General features: G+C 50.4%; 1 protein-coding gene across 1 annotated transcript; it reads right to left on the bottom strand.

Annotated features, from left to right (window-relative positions):
- Positions 1 to 5427: 5427 nt before the first annotated feature.
- On the bottom strand, positions 5428 to 13855 carry TAB1 (TGF-beta activated kinase 1 (MAP3K7) binding protein 1). Its single transcript, NM_001006240.3, has 11 exons — positions 13812 to 13855; positions 13093 to 13229; positions 12778 to 12931; positions 12062 to 12148; positions 11418 to 11556; positions 10835 to 10948; positions 8375 to 8486; positions 8127 to 8271; positions 7532 to 7754; positions 7079 to 7235; positions 5428 to 6110 (listed from the first exon to the last, which is right to left on the bottom strand). The coding sequence occupies exons 1-11, from the start codon at positions 13842 to 13844 to the stop codon at positions 5903 to 5905; spliced, it is 1509 nt and encodes a 502-aa protein (NP_001006240.2). The 5' UTR covers positions 13845 to 13855; the 3' UTR covers positions 5428 to 5902.
- Between the last annotated feature and the right edge of the window lie 3527 nt (positions 13856 to 17382).

Below are 17382 nucleotides of genomic sequence, written 5' to 3' on the forward strand. Positions count from 1 at the left end.
GCAATGTGCAGCCCCCCCTCTGCTACCCACATTGCTTTTCGGGTTGCTTCAGGTGTTGGGGGCAGCGGGGAGACGCCTGGAGAGGCCCCCGAGGCACCTCCAGGGCTGCAAATGGAGGGGATGGAACACAAACAGAAAGGAGCTGATGTTGTTTTCTCTTTATTTTAAGCCAGAGATGAGAATATTAAGGGATCTGATTCATGGTGTTTGAACACCTGGGAGTGATACACAGCACAGCCTGCTCACAGGCACGAGATCTTCGCTGGGTGTAATCTAAAACAAATGTCATCCCAGCCGATCTGTAATCAAGGCCTCACGAATCAGTGAGTAAGTATCAGGGCTTAACAGAATTGGTGAGACCTGCAGTGGTGGTGGTGGTGTGGATTTACGGCTGCCTCCTTCCTTCACCCACCTACCCCTCAGATAGACCTTTCCCTCTGGTCCCCAGGTGTCTGCTGGAGGTGTCCCTCATGGGTCTGCACTGGGTGCTCTTTGATATCTTCCTCAGTGACAGCAGGATTGAGTGCACCCTCAGCAGTGTGCAGATGACACCAAGCGGGCTGAGATGCTCAATAAGGACGTCAAGGCCTGGATAGATACTTAATTCTCTGGCACTTTCTTAGGCCCCGCACCCTAAACAACACTCAGCCATTTATCATGGCGGGTTGCCTCTCCAGCAACTTCTATTCAGAGATGCTGAAATAGTTATTCTCTCTGCTGAAATATCCCATCGAAGCTGCCACGCGTGCACCAGCCACCTCAAAACACAGATTGTCACAGCATACCCCTCTTCTCATCCCTTGACGTGCGCCGGTGGGGTCGCACCATTTGCCTTCCTCAGCAGACATGGAGCTGAGCAACACTTCCTTCTGCAGGAACCGCAGCCCCACGTGCTGCCTGGGTAGAGAAGTGGCTCTAATTAGAGGAAAGCACGCCGCTCCTCCTGCTTGGAGAGCTGCAGGTCCCCAGCCTCCTTACAGCTCGGTGTAGGGCCATTAGCACGACAGCGCATCTCCCAGCACTGCGCACTTGCTCGCGCGCTTGGCCGCCTGCCCACCAGATGCCAAGGGGAGGTGCCAAGCACAGCAATTAGCGGGCGATGTCAGCAACTGGCTGCAGGTTGGGCTCCGTAGGGGTGACAGTGAGGGTCCCTTGATGCCTGATGGCCGCAGGACCTGCCCACGTCCCCCAGTGAAGGGCACCAGCGGGTAACATCTGAGCAACACTGCTGAACATTGCACCGTGCTTTGCTCTGCTCATCGCTGACTGGAGCTGCAGGCAGGCAGCAGCCTCACCCAGGTCCCAGCAGGGAGCCTGCTGCCGTCCTCGTTTGCAGCACGGGTGCAGCTGAAAGCTGCTCTATTAGCCCTTAATTACATCCTCGCTATCCCAAATCCTTAAATTCACCACTAAAGGCAGATCGAAATAAAAATGTCACACTTTTGCAGCTCGGATATTTGCAGCCATGAATAATACACTCGCACACTCATTTACTAATGGATACACTTCTCTTCTAATTTCTTTTCCCCTCCAGACATTTGCAGAAGCTCTTTTCATTCCCATCACACCTTTAGCTAGCAGTAAGACGTTCTCTGTTTTGTTGCTCTTATCTCTTCCCTGAAAGCTTTTATTGACTGCCCGTTGCTTTTTTTTCTCCTCACCTTTTCCATTTCCCATGCAGCTTTCTTTTCTTTTTTTTTCCTGTTGTTGTTTCAAGGCTTCAGATCTCCGAGCAGCCCCTCGTGTAGCTATTTTGGAGATCTCACTCTGCAGCAGCTGAGAGCTAGCACCAGGAGCCATGAGGGAGTGCAGATCTGGCACTAGAATTTCAGGCGATTGAGGGGTTCTCAGTAGATCACAGAATCACAGAATTATTGTGGTCTGAAAAGACCTCCAAGATCATAGAATCTTAGAATGCCTTAGGTTGGAAGGGACCTCAGAGATCATCCATTTCCAACTCCCTGCCATGGACAGGGTTGATCACCTGGTCCAACAGCCAGCCCATCCCCACCGACCATGTCCCTCAGTGCCACATCCACATGGCTCTGGAACAACTCCAGGGACGGTGACTCCATCACTTCCACGGGCAGTCTGTTCCAACACCCAAGCACTGATAGATTTGCCTGTTTTCTGCCATTTCTCTGAGCACAGAAGAGGATTTAGGCATTGAAGAGGATAGGGGAAGAGCACGATGGAGAGCCATTACCTGCTTTGTTTCTGTGGCCAGCTGCTGTTGGCTGAAGTGAGGGACTTTCCAAGCCGCTGATGCATGAAACCACTAACAGCTCGGCTTTGATCCCACTGCTTTGAAAACAGCCCTGCATTGGCCAGTGCCACCAGCTCCTGCTGTAGCTTCATGCTGTGGGTTGGGAAATGCCCGGCCACCTCTAGGGTCCTGGTGTTGGATGGCTGGGAACCAGCCACAGTAACAACCCCAGGTACTTTCAGAGAATCATCATGGTTGGAAAAGAGCTCTAAGATCACCCAGTCCAACCTCCAGCCCATCCCCACCATGCCCACTGACCACGTCCCTCAGTGCCACATCCACACGGCTCTGGAACACCTCCAGGGACAGTGACTGCACCACCTCCCTGGGCAGCCTGTGCCACTGCAGCATTGCTCTTTCTGAGAAGTTTTCCCTAGTATCCAACCTGAATCTCCCCTGGTACAACTTGAGGCCACTACCTCATGTCCCAGCTTTGATGGCTGTTTGCTGCTCAACAACTGGAAGGTGCTTGGCGACTCCAGACTGTCTTACCCAGCAGGGTGCACTTCCCCTGCAGCATGCTTGGGGCATCCTGGCTCTCACGGCTGAAAGCAAGGCAGCTGATTTGCTCTGCAGAAAGGGGCTGGTGCTGCTCCCCACCACCACGCAGTTTTTGCAAGGCTCAGAAAAGCTCTCTGCTCAGAAGAAACGCCGAATTTCTAGGTCATGCTGTTCTTGGGAGACAAGGCAGAAAGCAGGTTAGGAGAGTCAAAACAGGAGAGGAGGATGGGACCAGAAGCCCAAGTCATCTCCTGCACCCCCTGCAAACACCACGTCCAAGCCGCCTCTTACGGCCAAATCCTCATGCAGACTCCTGCAGCCGGTGGGGGAAGCAGGGAGTAGAGATGCTGCACCCGCACTGCCTGCCCTGTTGCTCTCCGAGGGCTGCGCAGCCCTTTGCTTTCCACGCTCTGCTGGCGGCTAATCCTGCGTGCCGATCCATCGTGCTGATTCCTCCCGGGCATCTGCTTTCTCTTCCATTCTGCTCGGCAGCCTGAACTCGGTTGCTCTAATCCCTCCATCTTCGGTTGCGTTCGCAGCTCCACATAATAAATATTAACAGCTTACACGTACCTTGGGGTTCTTTTGCAAGGACTCCAAACAGCTTTACGGTTCGGATGCACGTGGGGATGGCTTTATGCAGCCACCGATGAGACGGCAGTTGTTTAGCAACCTCCAGCAACAACACACAATGGTTAAGACGGGAAGCAGAGATAAATATCGCATCCACTTGAAACTCCGGGAGGGGATTGGAGTTGGCAGAATATAAGCATTCGTCTTGAATTTTAGCCAGAATACTCCAAACAGCATTCCTGTGCTTACAGAGAGAGCTGTAGGATTTAAAATACCTCACCCAACCCCAGCGGTTTATTTACAACTCGCATTAGCAGCGCTGACATTTCAGGATGCCGGAGATGCTCTTCGCTGGAGAGAGTTCCTCCAGCAATGAGCTGCGCTGGGTTCCTCTGACGCCCTTCTTCAGAACGTCTGTGGAAGGAACAAACAGACCCCATTGGCTTGAGCGGGGTTTTTTTTCCACTGTCGTTGCACAGCTCCCTGAGGACAACATTAAATCCCGACATCTGCTTCCGAGACGCTTTCCCCCATACACACTGTTTCTTTGACCTGGACTCCTAAGCCATGGTACATCGCATGCACAGAAAACCTATTTTCCTCTTCTTCTTCCAGTGGCCGTACAGCTCTGCATGCTCCTACTCTCTTCATTTCTTTGTACTTAGCAAACCAGGAGCCGTGTTGAAGGAGAAGTTTGTTTTGTGTGATCTGCTTTATATAAGGGTGCTTGGCAATTCATAACTTGGTCCGGAGCATCCGCATGCTGGAGTAATTCCCATTGGGAGCGTTCTCGGTGTAAGTTAGCAAATACCATAGATGGATGGGATAGGGGAATAAGCAAGAAAGACTTGTTTATACAGCTCTCGAAATCCACGCCAGGTTGGGGAACACAAAATAGGATAAAATATCTTCAATTCCATTTTAGTCTGCATCAGGATGGCACCATCCTTTTCAGGTTGGAAAATAGGATCAACTTCTTTTCAGGAAGAACAATGCTGCAGTGGCACAGGCTGCCCAGGGAGGTGGTGGAGTCACCATCCCTGGAGGTGTTCCAGAGCCGTGTGGATGTGGCACTGAGGACATGGTCAGTGGGCACAGTGGGGATGGGCTGCTGGCTGGACTGGGCAATCTCAGTGGCAGAGGAACAAGAGCATCTGCAGGCAGCCCAGCTCAGTTCCCAGGAAAGCCCGGAGGACGTGGGTAGGGCCTGGGAAGGTGATGGCAGAGAGCCAGTCACGGGTGTGCAAGGGATTCCTCCTGTGCCTTCCCAGGAAGCAAGCAAGCACTTCTCACTGTTCGATCCTGCCACGTATTTCTCAGTAAACTCTGATCTTGCCTCAGGGTGCTCCGTGCTATTTGATTTATGGGAAGGGAGAAATCTGCCTCCACCTCTTCAAAGCTGGCATGCCACAAGTGCCTCAAACCTGCACACACCAGAGTTCGCTGCGTGCCAGCTTCCACTGCAGCAATGCTCTGTTCCTTCCCTTCTTCTCTTACAGTCACTCCAAAGGTCTCGCCGCGTTGCCTACACCTTTCCCCAGCAAGGCAGGCAGGCAGGCTGCAGGGAGAAGGCTGCAGCATGCAGGGAAGAAACACGCTTGCCGCCTGCTGTCAGAAGCCTGAACTGAAGGGGAAAGTTGCTGCGATTCTGACATCTTCGCCAGCCCCTCCAGGCTAATGCTCAACTGCACACCTCCTCTCCTTGCTGCCCACTTCTGCTTTGACGCGATGATGAATGCCAGCACCCGTAACACAGCTGCACTGCAACATAGCTATAGCTTTAAGTTCATCAACACCCAACTTCCTTCTGGGTGTTAACAAAAGCCTGTCAAGAAAAATGCATTATACTCCACCCTCTACAAAATCTGGATTTACGTTTTAGTACTGGTGCCAAAGTTGCCAGTAAGCACAGGACAAGGGCTACAGAGGCTGTGAATCCACACGCAGGGGCTCAGGACGCTTCTATAAGAGAAACCTGCTTGCTGCAAGTTGCAGTCCTGTGGGCTGAAGTTTTTCAGTGGGAAGAGCTGTCACACCCACACGCTTTTGATTTAAGGAAGAGAGCAAGCCACACAGATGCCAATGAGTGTAGCTATAAGTTATTTATTCTGCAAAATAGAGGTATCTTCTATGGAGTTGAACACTGGAATCACAGCATTATGAATTGTGGAAACATTTTGACAGCACACACACACGCAGGCACACACGTACACCTACACACGCACACACAGCCTTTGTACAGGCCTCTACTCTTGCATTATCCAGGAGGGAGCCCTCTCTGCAACTTTATTTGTAAAAACCTGCAGCGAGGGTTGCATTCAAGACCCCTTCCCTTGTTCACTGGGCTTCCAAGGGAAAGAGGTCGGTCAGGATTAGGCGCGTTGCACAGGCAACACGTATGACAAGAGCGCAGCAGACGCTGCCCAGCCCAGCGTTCAGCACATCCCGGATAGGAGTTAACTCTTGGCAGAACACAGAATTGAGCCGGAGCGCTCTTGCTCCCTCCTCAGTCTTTTCTCACACGGCCGAGCACCGGGTGGGTGGAAGAGGCACATTTCCACATTAGGACACAGTCAGTGCTCCCTGCTCACCATGGTCCATGTTCCAAAGCCGGTAAAACTCTGCAAAGTCCACATAGGGCTCTACGCGTCCGTCTTCATCAGGCTGGAGCGAGTGGGTAGGGCGGGAGCGGAAGAGACCCCCATCTGAACTTGAGCTGCTACTCTGTGTGTGAGTGTTAGTGGACTGGAGAGTCACAGTGGGGCTTTGGCTGGGGAGAGAGGGAGAAAGAGAGAACAAAAGCAGCTTTATTTTTCCACATCCACAACCTCGCACAAGGCACCAGAACAAGTGCCAGCTTCTTTAAGGATTAAGCTATCAGGTAAAAGAAGTTACGGATCCTTGCTCTTTCACAGCATTAGGTGTGTTGAGAACAGCACGCTACTGATGACTGCCAAAGATAACTGCCTCACCTTTAACTGGACAGCTTTAAGTACAACCAGACATCTGAGAAACAAAGGAGAGGTAGCAAAGAAAAATAAAAAAAAAGAGGGACACAGTCTGCTGGCCTCCTCATACCCAAACAGTATGAGCTTTACGGGAAGAGTCTGGCAGCAGAAAAGCTATACTTGCGTGACCTGCAGTACAGCCAAAGCAGCTCTGGTTTGTCAGCCTCATTGTTTCTGGAGCTACTAGAACACAATAAGCATAGAGCTTCTTCGCTCTACAGCATGTACACACTGCACCCTGTGCCAAAGGCTGAACTGAAATCAGAGCCACTAGTAGGATCCTGCACAGCAGATTCACACAGGACCCGGGTCTAACCTTTATCCCTTCTTCTACCCTAATTTCTTTCCTCTGAGCAAGCCAACCTGTGCAACACCTCCTCTTCAGCAGCCTCTGTTCATTATTAAAACAAAGGGCACCCACTCTCCCTCTATGCACAGCATCCAACATTCAAAGAGCTGCTTTGGACTGCCAGAGCGTCCTCTGGTGACAGCAGCAGATGCTTCTCACAAGGCACATTCCCAGAGCTGGCTTCAGAGCTGCTTGCTTTGCTCATTCCCACTCCTCACATATCGCTTTCCAGCTAACAACTTACGCTGGCTGTCAATACTGCAGTCAGGAGGGCCATGCTGCAGATAAGGGAATGAGTGACAGGTGTGTCTCTGCTTTTCAACCACTTCACACAGTGTGAGCTGCACGGGACTGCGGGTATCAAGAGAGCAGCATATTTACTTAGTGAGGGTGGGGGTGGCTTCATCCAGAGTTGAGCTGCTGTGAGCACCATTGACCATCTGGCCTTGGGAAGGCATGACAAGAGACAGCGTGACGCTCGTTTTGCTCGTGCTTTGGGAGCTGGAATATGGCACAGAGACTGGGTAGACACGGCCCCCTGAGAAGGAAGAAAACAGAATTATATGTGCAGGTGAGACATGAGTGACAAGGGGTGCAGAGCATCAAAGAAAGGTCAAAGAATCCCAAGGAAAGAATTTATATTAAGTTTCCTTTCTTAGATGCAGTAGTGCATCATCAAGTTGTTAAGGACTCTAGGTCTCAGAAGCCAATAATCCCTTTAATAACAAAATTCCCTCCACACTGAAGTACCTACTTTCCCAACATGAGGTCAATGCCAGATCAAGGGCTCTTATCTTCCACCCTCTATTCCGTTTCCTTCTCTCTGCAGCATACCTTGTGTTGGTGTTAGCGTGGGCTGACTCATTTCACCCAAGGGATAGCCAAAATTCCTCACAAGCAGGGTCATGTCTTCATGGCGGGGACAGAACTTGGACCGTTCCCCACCACTGGCAAAAGTGTCACAGTGGATCCGTTTAACCCGGTCCACTACAGCCTGGGCCACAGCATCCAGCGATGTCTGCTTGGCAAACTCTGTGGCTATCATGGCTGCAATTTCCTATGCAGAGGAGGGAATAAATGGAACAGTGTTTAAAGGATTCTGGAGGAAACCTTTTCAAGTCACACGAGCTAAGTTTTACTGCAATTTATCTAGCTACAGTTCTTGCCAGTCTCACTTGCTGATATGTGCTTTTCACCTAGAATCATCCCATCCTCTTTAACAGGCTTCTCCTAAAAGGAGGGGAAGGTGCCTGGATAAACTGGCTTGGCAAGCCAGCTCTCACATTATTACTAACTGGAATGAGGTGGCACAGGCATCCAGTTCAGGTAGCACTCATATGACAGATGTGGAGGATGGCCCATATGAGAGCAGCCAACACCCCTGAAACAAGTCAGTGGCTGAGAGAACAACTCCCATGTAAGCGCTCACCTGGTTGGCCTGCCCAGGCCCATGAGCTGCCTCCAGAGCTTTGTAAAGCCCTTCAGACATAAGCACCAAGAAGCCAGTCACTCCATCCAGTGAGTGCCCTCCATGGATTTCAGGCTCTGCTATAATAGGCTTAGATTTAGCAGCGCTGGAAAGAGACAGTGTTTTTAACAACCAGTGGTGTCACAGTGAGTGAGAAGGAAGGGTCACAAAGAGAAGGGATTGAAACCACAAAGTTGAATTTTTCTGACCTGAGCAGTTCAATATCAGTATAGCCATATTTGACTTTGTAGTCTCCAATGCGCCGAGTGCTTTCCTGCCCACGGATAGTGCCCACTTGTTTTATCTTCCCTGCATCCAAGCCTGCCAGATTGAAAAACAAGAAGTAAGAGAGTTTGGGAAACTCAAAGGACTTACTGCTGTCACACTGTCAGGAAGGAGAAACAAAATATCCACAGCTAGAAAGAACAGTTACAGTAGGACAAAACAAGAAGCCAAAGAATCATCCTTCCTCACAGGAAGGAAAGGAAGAGCAGTTTGCTCTGTTTCCAAAGGACACATTCTCATTAGCTGTAATTTGGGAGTGAGAGAGAAGGAGCAAGATGCACACAGCCCAGCATTCACACTCTGAACGCAATGGCTGGCCCTGAGACACAGTCCACGTCTTGGTGCAAAGCCACTGGTGGCAGCAGGCTTGGGAGCACAGGCATTCACTGAAAGGCAGTGGAACATCTGTTCCTGTCAGCTCTGGAACACGTGAGGGGAGCAGGAAAGCAAGAAGAGGGAAAACATACGTGAAGGATTCTGCTTTTTCTTCCCATGATTATTGATCCCTGTTCCTAAATTCCGTATGACAATTTAACTAATATGCTAACTTAGGAAATCAACAAGAGGCACTGAATTTATTCAGGTGCTCAGACTGGTGCTTGCTACTCCTAAAACAAGGACAGTGAGCAAGCAGGTATTTAGTTTAATTAAGTTTAAGTGGATAACTCAAACCTGTCAAGGGCTACAGAGGAATCTTATCCTGATGAAGGTCCTAATAGGGACCATCTGCGAGGGGCTATTATTTGAGGCAGGACTCAGAGCAGATGAGCCACTTACCTGGTCTGTTCTGGCAATCCCCCCCTTCCTGGTTAAATGCAGAGCTAACGGGCAGAAAGTGTTATTTTGAGATTTTTATCTAGGGATGACTGTCCTCGGTACAAGGTGAAGGCAGAGGTCCAACTGAAACTCTCCCTCTGAGTCAAACCAAGCCTCACCACACAGATGGCTCCACACCTACCCCCAGCAGTAAGATACAACTCTGCCATCTGCTGCAGACCAAAGCTGACTCATCAACACGGCCTGGCTCATTTGCCTGCTCCTGGCAGGGGGATACAAGCTAATGACAGACACAAACACAAGGAGGCTTCAAGCACACCAGAGAACTTCTGTCTAAATCACAGTGATGGTCCAGGAGCACTGAACAAGCTGAAATGAGCAGGGTGAAGAGCCAAGCAGGTTTAAGACCTCTCTCTCCCTTCCTCCAGGACAGGTGAAACAAATAGCATGACAAATACCATCCCTGTGACTTCTTAGCACTGTGCTTCAACTTGGGCATACAACCACCTCAGGTGGGTCCCCAGAACAGCCTGTACACACTAGCTTGCTCCACAGGCCCTCCCTTCCATTAGGATTGCCAGTAGGAGAACCACTGCTGCACCAGATGAAGAAGGTCAGCACACCTAGCAGAGTCCTGTCCCACTACAGACCACAGCTAAATTGAACCTAGTGTTTTAGGCAGTAGAAAGGCAGTCAGAGGCTCTTTTTCCCTGGATTCCTGTGGTCAGTCCTCTGATTCAGAGCATACAACACTACTGCAGGAATAAGAAACAAAAGATGGAAGAGAAACATAATAAAACAAGACCTAGCAGCAGAAAAGTTATCACAATGACAGCCTCACCAGATAAGAACATTGATCAGGTGAACCTAACGAAGAATGCCAAATTGTATATACCAGAGTAAAGGCACAGAATGTAAGTATCTCCGTATGAAGAGTTTGGTGTTAACAGCCACACAAGTGGTCTGGCCTAGTTCCAGACAAAGGAAAAAAAACCATGTCAAACGTTGTAAAGGAAAAGGGAAATCGCCTGAAGCATGATGTCGGTATAGGCAGAGTTCAATAGTAACTGATGTAAGAGCACTAAATGCCAGAGTTTGGTCTGCCTCTGTCTGAAGTGTACTTGCTGTTTTGCAGCAGCTTGTACATAGGCAAATCAAAACCCACCATCCTCAGGGTGTGGCATCACGCAGAACTTAACCCAGCCTAACTGTGGTTTGCCTCCAAAGGGGCAGTCACACTCTGCCCACCCCACTTCTGCCCTCTGGCTGCATACTTCTGTTCCTGCCTTCCCATCCACTCCAGCAATCACACAGCTGCAGGGCAAATCAATGACAGCTTGGCAGTGGGACACAAAACTAACTCTCAAAACGAACAAAAAAGGAAGAAGAAAAGGACTGTTTTCTGTTGGTTCAGCAAACTGAACTTACCCTGTAGCTTCAGAGCGGCTAGGTATGCAGAAAAAGAACTCGTTATTTGAAACCACAGCCCACAGAGAGCTTCTTTTTGTTGTCACTTATTGTTTCCAGGGCCTTAAGTCATTTCTGGTGCCCCAGATAAAATGAGACATGAGACGCTCTCAGGTAGGAACATGAAACTGAACACTCACCCAGCTGAGAGAAGCGAAAAAGTTCATCCTCGTTCTCTGTCGTGTGGTCCACGTTTAGCTGAGTCACCTGCAGCCCATCCACTGTGGACTTACACAATAGTGCACGATTGGTACCTGCAGCGGGAGTAGTGAGATGAGGCACCAGATAGCTCTGCCATTAAGGGGAAGAACATATCCGAATGGAAAAGGAACAGGAGAGGGGAATAAGGACAGAAAAGAAGAGAAAAGCTCATGTACTCTCTCTTCATAACCTCCTAGAAGTAGACTTGCTTACAGCATACTAGGCCTGTTAGGCAGCTCTTCACTCAGGCTTGAGCCAGTACCTCAAAAGACAGATCTCCACTCCCCAAGTGAACCTCCACTACCTCTCAACCCACTTTCCCCTCTTCTTTGGTCATAAACATTGTATCAGCCAATATCTGCAGAGATAATGACTCGGACTGATTTGTAAGTCCTACAAGTAACCAGCAAATCACTCCTCGACCAGAGAAACCGTCCCCAACATTCAAATTGCTTCTGCTTCCTAAAACTGCAGCCATCCTCACAAACACCTGAACTGGCATGCTAACAAAGAAAAACTCACCAACATTGGCGATATAGAGCTTATTGTTGAGAACAACAGCCACAATGGCCATGGCTCCTCCAGAGATCTCCTGCTCTACAACTTTCAATCTCTCCACGATCTTCTGGTATTGAGGAGGCAGCTGGTGGTGAGGAACACCCTGGAATCCAAGATTATGGGGGAGGCTTAAACACTCAGTCCACAACACTGAAACCACAGCTAGCGTCAACGCGTGTATAAAGAGATAGGACTCATTTTGACAGTCTTGCCTCGAGGCCAAGATGCACAAGTCATACAATTATTTGTTCAATCCCAACAAACCATATGGGTTTGATAAGATTCTGGAGATGACACTCCAATCCACCTAAAGACTAGAATTCACCATCTGCCCAAGTGCCATGCAAATCTGAGGCCTTGCCTACCATCCACATCATATGTTTTTGTCCCGGAAGAGCCATTAGTACAGGGTTGAGCACCTTCAGTTCTTTACAAAAAAAAATCACGATAGGTCTGATAATAGTACCAGTGGGAACTCTGCAGAACAGACCATAACACTTGCTTCATTTCACAGTAGTTCCCAGATGGGAACTACAGGGACACAGACTTCGATTACAACCTCCTTTGGACAACACTGACCAGTAGCCCAGTTCTTAAGGCTACATTACCTCTGGCAGCTGGGACTGCAGGCTGGCCTTCTCTGCCAAAGCATCATCAATAGACTCCAAGAAACTTCTTTCTACCACATCAAATGCCTAAAAAAGACCATAAGAGAAACTGAGCCCTTATCCAGTACTTAGAGAACTTTGAAGCTACCCATCCCCACCTCCTAAGACTAGTCTATATGAGCAGTCAATCATAGTTCATACAGATATTAAAGGATCACAGCATCATACTGAAACACAATTATTTTAGTGCAGCTAGTTAACAGCTTGTGAAAGCAATCTGCTAGTACTCAAAACAGGAGACAAAACACACAAATTACAAACACGGCAATGTCAGAGACCTATCTGATTTTGTATGTTGACTGTAAAAACACTCATCCATCACTCAAGAGAGTGAACTTGCACATGCATCCCCCCACGCCTTAATTTCTCCCTTTCACTCATTGTCATCTCCTTCTCAGGCTGACTTGCTCCTACATGTCCAGTGAAGGCTGGCTGCAGATTCCTGGAGAGCTGTCAGCAGCACACTGACAGCCAGGGGGACAGACGGGTGCGAGGTGGGAGTGAAACAATGCACTGCAGCTGCTCAGGATGAGTGCAATCACAACCACTGGCAGATGTTTCAACCCCCTCAGAAACCAGATGCTGCTCCCCAGTGGCAAAAAGAGGAGGTGGGTAGTGTGAGAAGTAGGAGCTGTTCCCAGTCAAAGCTGCTTTACCTGCAGCAGAACTCGGCGCACATCAGCATCACTGTGATCTGCGTGCAGCTGGCCCAGCAGCAATTCTGCAGACAGCCTCTGGCCCACAAAGTTGGTGACTCGGTTGCCATCATAGCCATTGAAGACACCATAGAGGTAGCAGTTGTTCTCACTCCTATCGGAGAAGGCAAAAGAAGTCAGACGTCTGCGATGCAAAGACACACATAACAAGTTTCCCCAGAATCCTGTATGCTCCGAGCCCTCTGTGAAAAGCTAAATATCACCTGCAGACAGAGGCAGGAAAAGGAGACTGTGACCCAAGCACAGTCAACCTACCTGAATTTCAACCAGTTATCTTCCAAGGGGTGACCCTCTGTACCCTTGCCGTCAGCACTGTAGGAACGGTTTGGAGCTGAGCCCACCCCCGAGAGATGGCAGGACGGTAAGTCATCTGTCCAGCTGGGCTGCTGTTCCTGGGAGACAGAAAGAGGCCACGTAAACCCTGAGGTGAGAATGCTGCTTCAGGATGAGCTACAGGTTCATTCCCATCCTCTCTGCTAACAGGGCAGTACACCTTCCAGAGAACTTCACGTTCCCTGCTGCAGAGCTCCATCACTTACCCCATGCTTTCCCTTTGAAGCTGAGCTCTGGCTGCACCTCCGGCTCTTTCTAACAAGAAACCAGAACTGAGACTCTCACCCGAGTCTGACACACCGCACAGCACTAACTGTGAGTTTGGTGGATGGGACCCTCACATCTGGAGGACACCCGCTCAGAAAACGGGGCCTGGGGGCTGCCAACACCGACGGAGGGTCCCTGTGCCCACACGGGCCCGCCCACAACAGCTGACCCTCACCCCTCAGGCAGGGCCCCAAAGCCCCACACAGGGCTGCGGGCCGGCCCTGGGGCAGCACGGGGCGGAGGACACCCACCTCCCCTCACGGCGGGCAGCTCCCCCTTCCCGGGCAGGAGGGCGAGGAGGAGGCGCGGGTCCATCCTCGCACACACCTAAGGGGGTGCGCGAGCGGGGAGGGGGGGGGAACGGCGCCACTCACACTCTGCAGCAGACTCCTCCTCTGCGCCGCCATCTTGCAGCAGCAGCGACCTCCTCCTTCCAGCCCGCCCTTCTCCCTCCAGAGCAGACAAATCTGCCGGGCAGAGCGGCCGCTCCTCACAGCCCCGCCCCTTTCCCCTCACGCAGAGAGCAACGCTTGCAGCCAACGGCCGCTTCCGGCGGTTGCCCCGCCCACGCGCGGGGAGGAGTTGGCCACGCCCCCTTCCCGTCACCCCGCCCAATGAGGAGGCGGCGGGCGCGGGAGCGCGCACGGGTGGCTCCGTTGGCCCCGCCCCTCCGCGTCGTTGGGGTGATGTAGTGCGTGGCTGGTGCCCTTCAAGGCCGGGGGTCTTCAGTGCTATAGTTTGCAACGTATTGGATCTGGAGGGCACCGCGTGGTTCTCTGGGTCCGCCAAAGCGAAATATTTTTAAATTTCCATCTCCCCACATCTATTTTAGGGGGAATTGAGGTGTTTCTGTGACTTATCTTGAGGCTTCTGAGGGAAAGGAGCACCCTTTGGCCACGGCAGGGAGGGAAGCGGGGCAGAGACTTGAGGGATCCAATGAAATCCTATGGCCCCGTGTTGAGATTGGTTCTTAGCACTGATTCTATGTTATGATTCTATAAGCCAGCCCAAGCGGCCAGCTCTCATCTGTGCTGCCAGTGTGTGGCCATCGCAAGCCTCCTCTGTGTGTATCAGCCTGGAGTCTGCAGAATCATGGAATACAATCACAGAATAATAAGGTTGGAAAATACCTCTGAGATCACCTGGTTCAACTGCCAGCCCATCCCATCCCCACCATGCCCACTGACCACGTCCTCAGTGCCACATCCACACAGCTCTGGAACACCTCCAGGGACGGTGACTGCACCACCTCCCTGGGCAGCCTGTTCATCTCCCACCGAGTTAGCCCAAGGCCTTTCCAACCCTCCTGTGGGCAGTAACACAGGCCAGGACATTGTGACTGTGCCCTCAAGCCTGCCATCACTTGAACTTTGTCAAAGAACCATGGAATGGTTTGGGTTGGAAGGGGGATCTGGGTTCATCTGCCTTATCAGTGACATCCAGAGCAGGGTGCCCAGGCCCACCGCCAGGTGGCTTTTGAAGACCTCCCAGGAGACTCCATAACCTCTCATGACAGCCTATGCCAGTGCTCAAGAATCATTCCCAGCACTTCCTTACACTGTAAGTGGGCAGAAGAAACCTGCAGGTGTGTGAGTGGCATGTCTTGCAGTGCATGACGACAGGCAGCCAGACTGCAGCACTGGGGGAAGAGCACGGTTCTCCCTGTGAACCCAGGCTGAAGGAATGGGCTCCAGCGTGACAGACATGCACTTTCAGCTATGGGTAGCAAGGCAGTCGTGATGAGAGCATGGGTACTGAGTAGTCTTGACTTCCAGCAGTCACTTGATACTCTTTTAATGACATATTTGTGGCAAACATATTAGATTCAGATGTACTTCACAAATAATTGCTAGTTAATTAACCTCATTCTATGGAATGATGGGTTTTGCTGTGAGGGATCCTGTCAGAGGATTCCAGCTCCTTTTCCCCTAAATCCTTTGTTTATTGTTTTGTTATATCTCTGTCTTCCAAATGAACAAAGATTTCACGTCCTTTCTCTTCACACAAGACTGACAGATACTCAGCCATTCTGGCAGCCTTAGGTATGCAGTTCTTTTTTATTTCATTTTTAAAGATTATACTGTTGGAATACAGAAGAAAATGCTAGATTTACAACCTGAGTCTACACACAAGTTTCTACATGTTCAGCTTTATGTCTAAGCTTGGTTTCACCAATGACATTTGAAATATTCCTGTGGGTAAAACTGTGAGTCAGTAGAAATAATTCCAGGGACGGGGCTAAAGCCTGCATTAAAATTAAAAGTGGAGTGGATGGATTTTGTACTAATAAAGATCTGTTCTCTTACAGGATCAAGAATTCCTTATGCTGCAGAAATCCGTGTAGAACAGCATTGTCTGCACTGCTCAAATACAACAGGCAAGTTCATCTGCTTTAAAACACAATGTCACTTTTTCAGCATTGCAGCAAAAGCTTATGCTTATTTAATGACATTCAAGGTTGCAATCGTGAATTTTGTCTAGCTCAGGCAGCCCCTGTCCTTGCACAGAGCACCACTGATATCAGCAAGGCTTCCAATGAGCTCAGTGACCACCAGCATGTATCACATTGCAGGACTGGGGAGTTACGAGTCATTGCTGTGCTCTTATATTGTTAAGTGTGTCCTTCTGAGACTAACAAGAGTGGAGTCTGCATGTTTGTCTTGTTACTAATGTAAATATCTGGCTGCAGCTCATGGTCACTGACAATTGTCATAGAATCATAGGATGGCCTGGGTTGAAAAGGACCACAGTCATCATCCAGTTTCAACCCCCCTGCTGTGTGCAGGGTCGCCAACCAGCAGACCAGGCTGCCCAGAGCCACATCCAGCCTGGCCTTGAATGCCTCCAGGGATGGGGCATCCACAGCCTCCTTGGGCAACCTGTTCAGTGCGTCACCACCCTCTGAGTGAAAAACTTCCTCCTAATATCCAACCTAAACCTTCCCTGTCTCAGTTTAAAACCATTCCCCCTCATCCTATCACCATCCACCCTCGTAAACAGCCGTTCCCCTTCGTGTTTATATGCTCCCTTCAAATACTGGAAGGCCACAATGAGGTCTCCCCACTGCCTTCTCTGCTCCAAGCTAAACAAGCCCAGTTCACTCAACCTTTCCTCATAGAAGAGGTGCTCCAGCCCTCTGATCATCTTAGTGGCCCTCCTCTGGACCCTCTCCAAGACCTCCACGTCCTTCCTGTACTGGGGGCCCCAGGCCTGGACGCAGTACTCCAGATGGGGCTTAAAAACGGGAGTAATGTTTCCTTTTTTCCAGTCACCGGGGACTTCACCAGACAGCCATGATTTTTCAAATGTGATGGAGAACGGCTCGGCAACCACATCAGCCAACTCTCTCAGAACCCTGGGATGGATATCATCCAGCCCCATGGACTTGTACACGTTCAATTTCTTGAGGAGGACTCGGACTTGTTCCACTGTTACAGTGGGACAGAAACCACTCCCCACACCCTCACCTAGAGGCTCGTGGTACTGACAGACACAGGAAGCCTGACCACCCGTGAAGACTGAGGCAAAGCACTCATTGAGTACCTCAGCTTTTTCCATGTCTGAGGAAGCCAGCTCCCCATTGCCTTTCATCAGAGGGGGAACACTCTCCTTGGCCTGTCTCCTCCTGCCTACGTACCTGTAGAACCCCTTGTTATCTTTCACATCCCTCACCAAGTTCAGCTCCATCTGCACCTTGGCCTTCCTAATCCTATCTCCACACACACAGACAACAGCCCTGTATTCCTCCCAGGATACACAACCCTGCTTCCACTTGCTGTACATTTCCCCCTTTTCTCTCAGTTTAAGCTGCAGGTCTTTGCACAGCCACGACGGTCGCCTGCCTCCCCTGCTCGACTTCTTCTGCTGGGGGATGGAGAGCCGTTGTGCTCTCAGAAGGGTGTCATCCTGTTTTATTTTCTCCTCCGTGTTTGGACTGGAACACAG

Source organism: Gallus gallus, chromosome 1 (assembly GCF_016699485.2).
Source record: "Gallus gallus isolate bGalGal1 chromosome 1, bGalGal1.mat.broiler.GRCg7b, whole genome shotgun sequence".
In the NCBI taxonomy this organism is placed as follows: domain Eukaryota; kingdom Metazoa; phylum Chordata; class Aves; order Galliformes; family Phasianidae; genus Gallus; species Gallus gallus.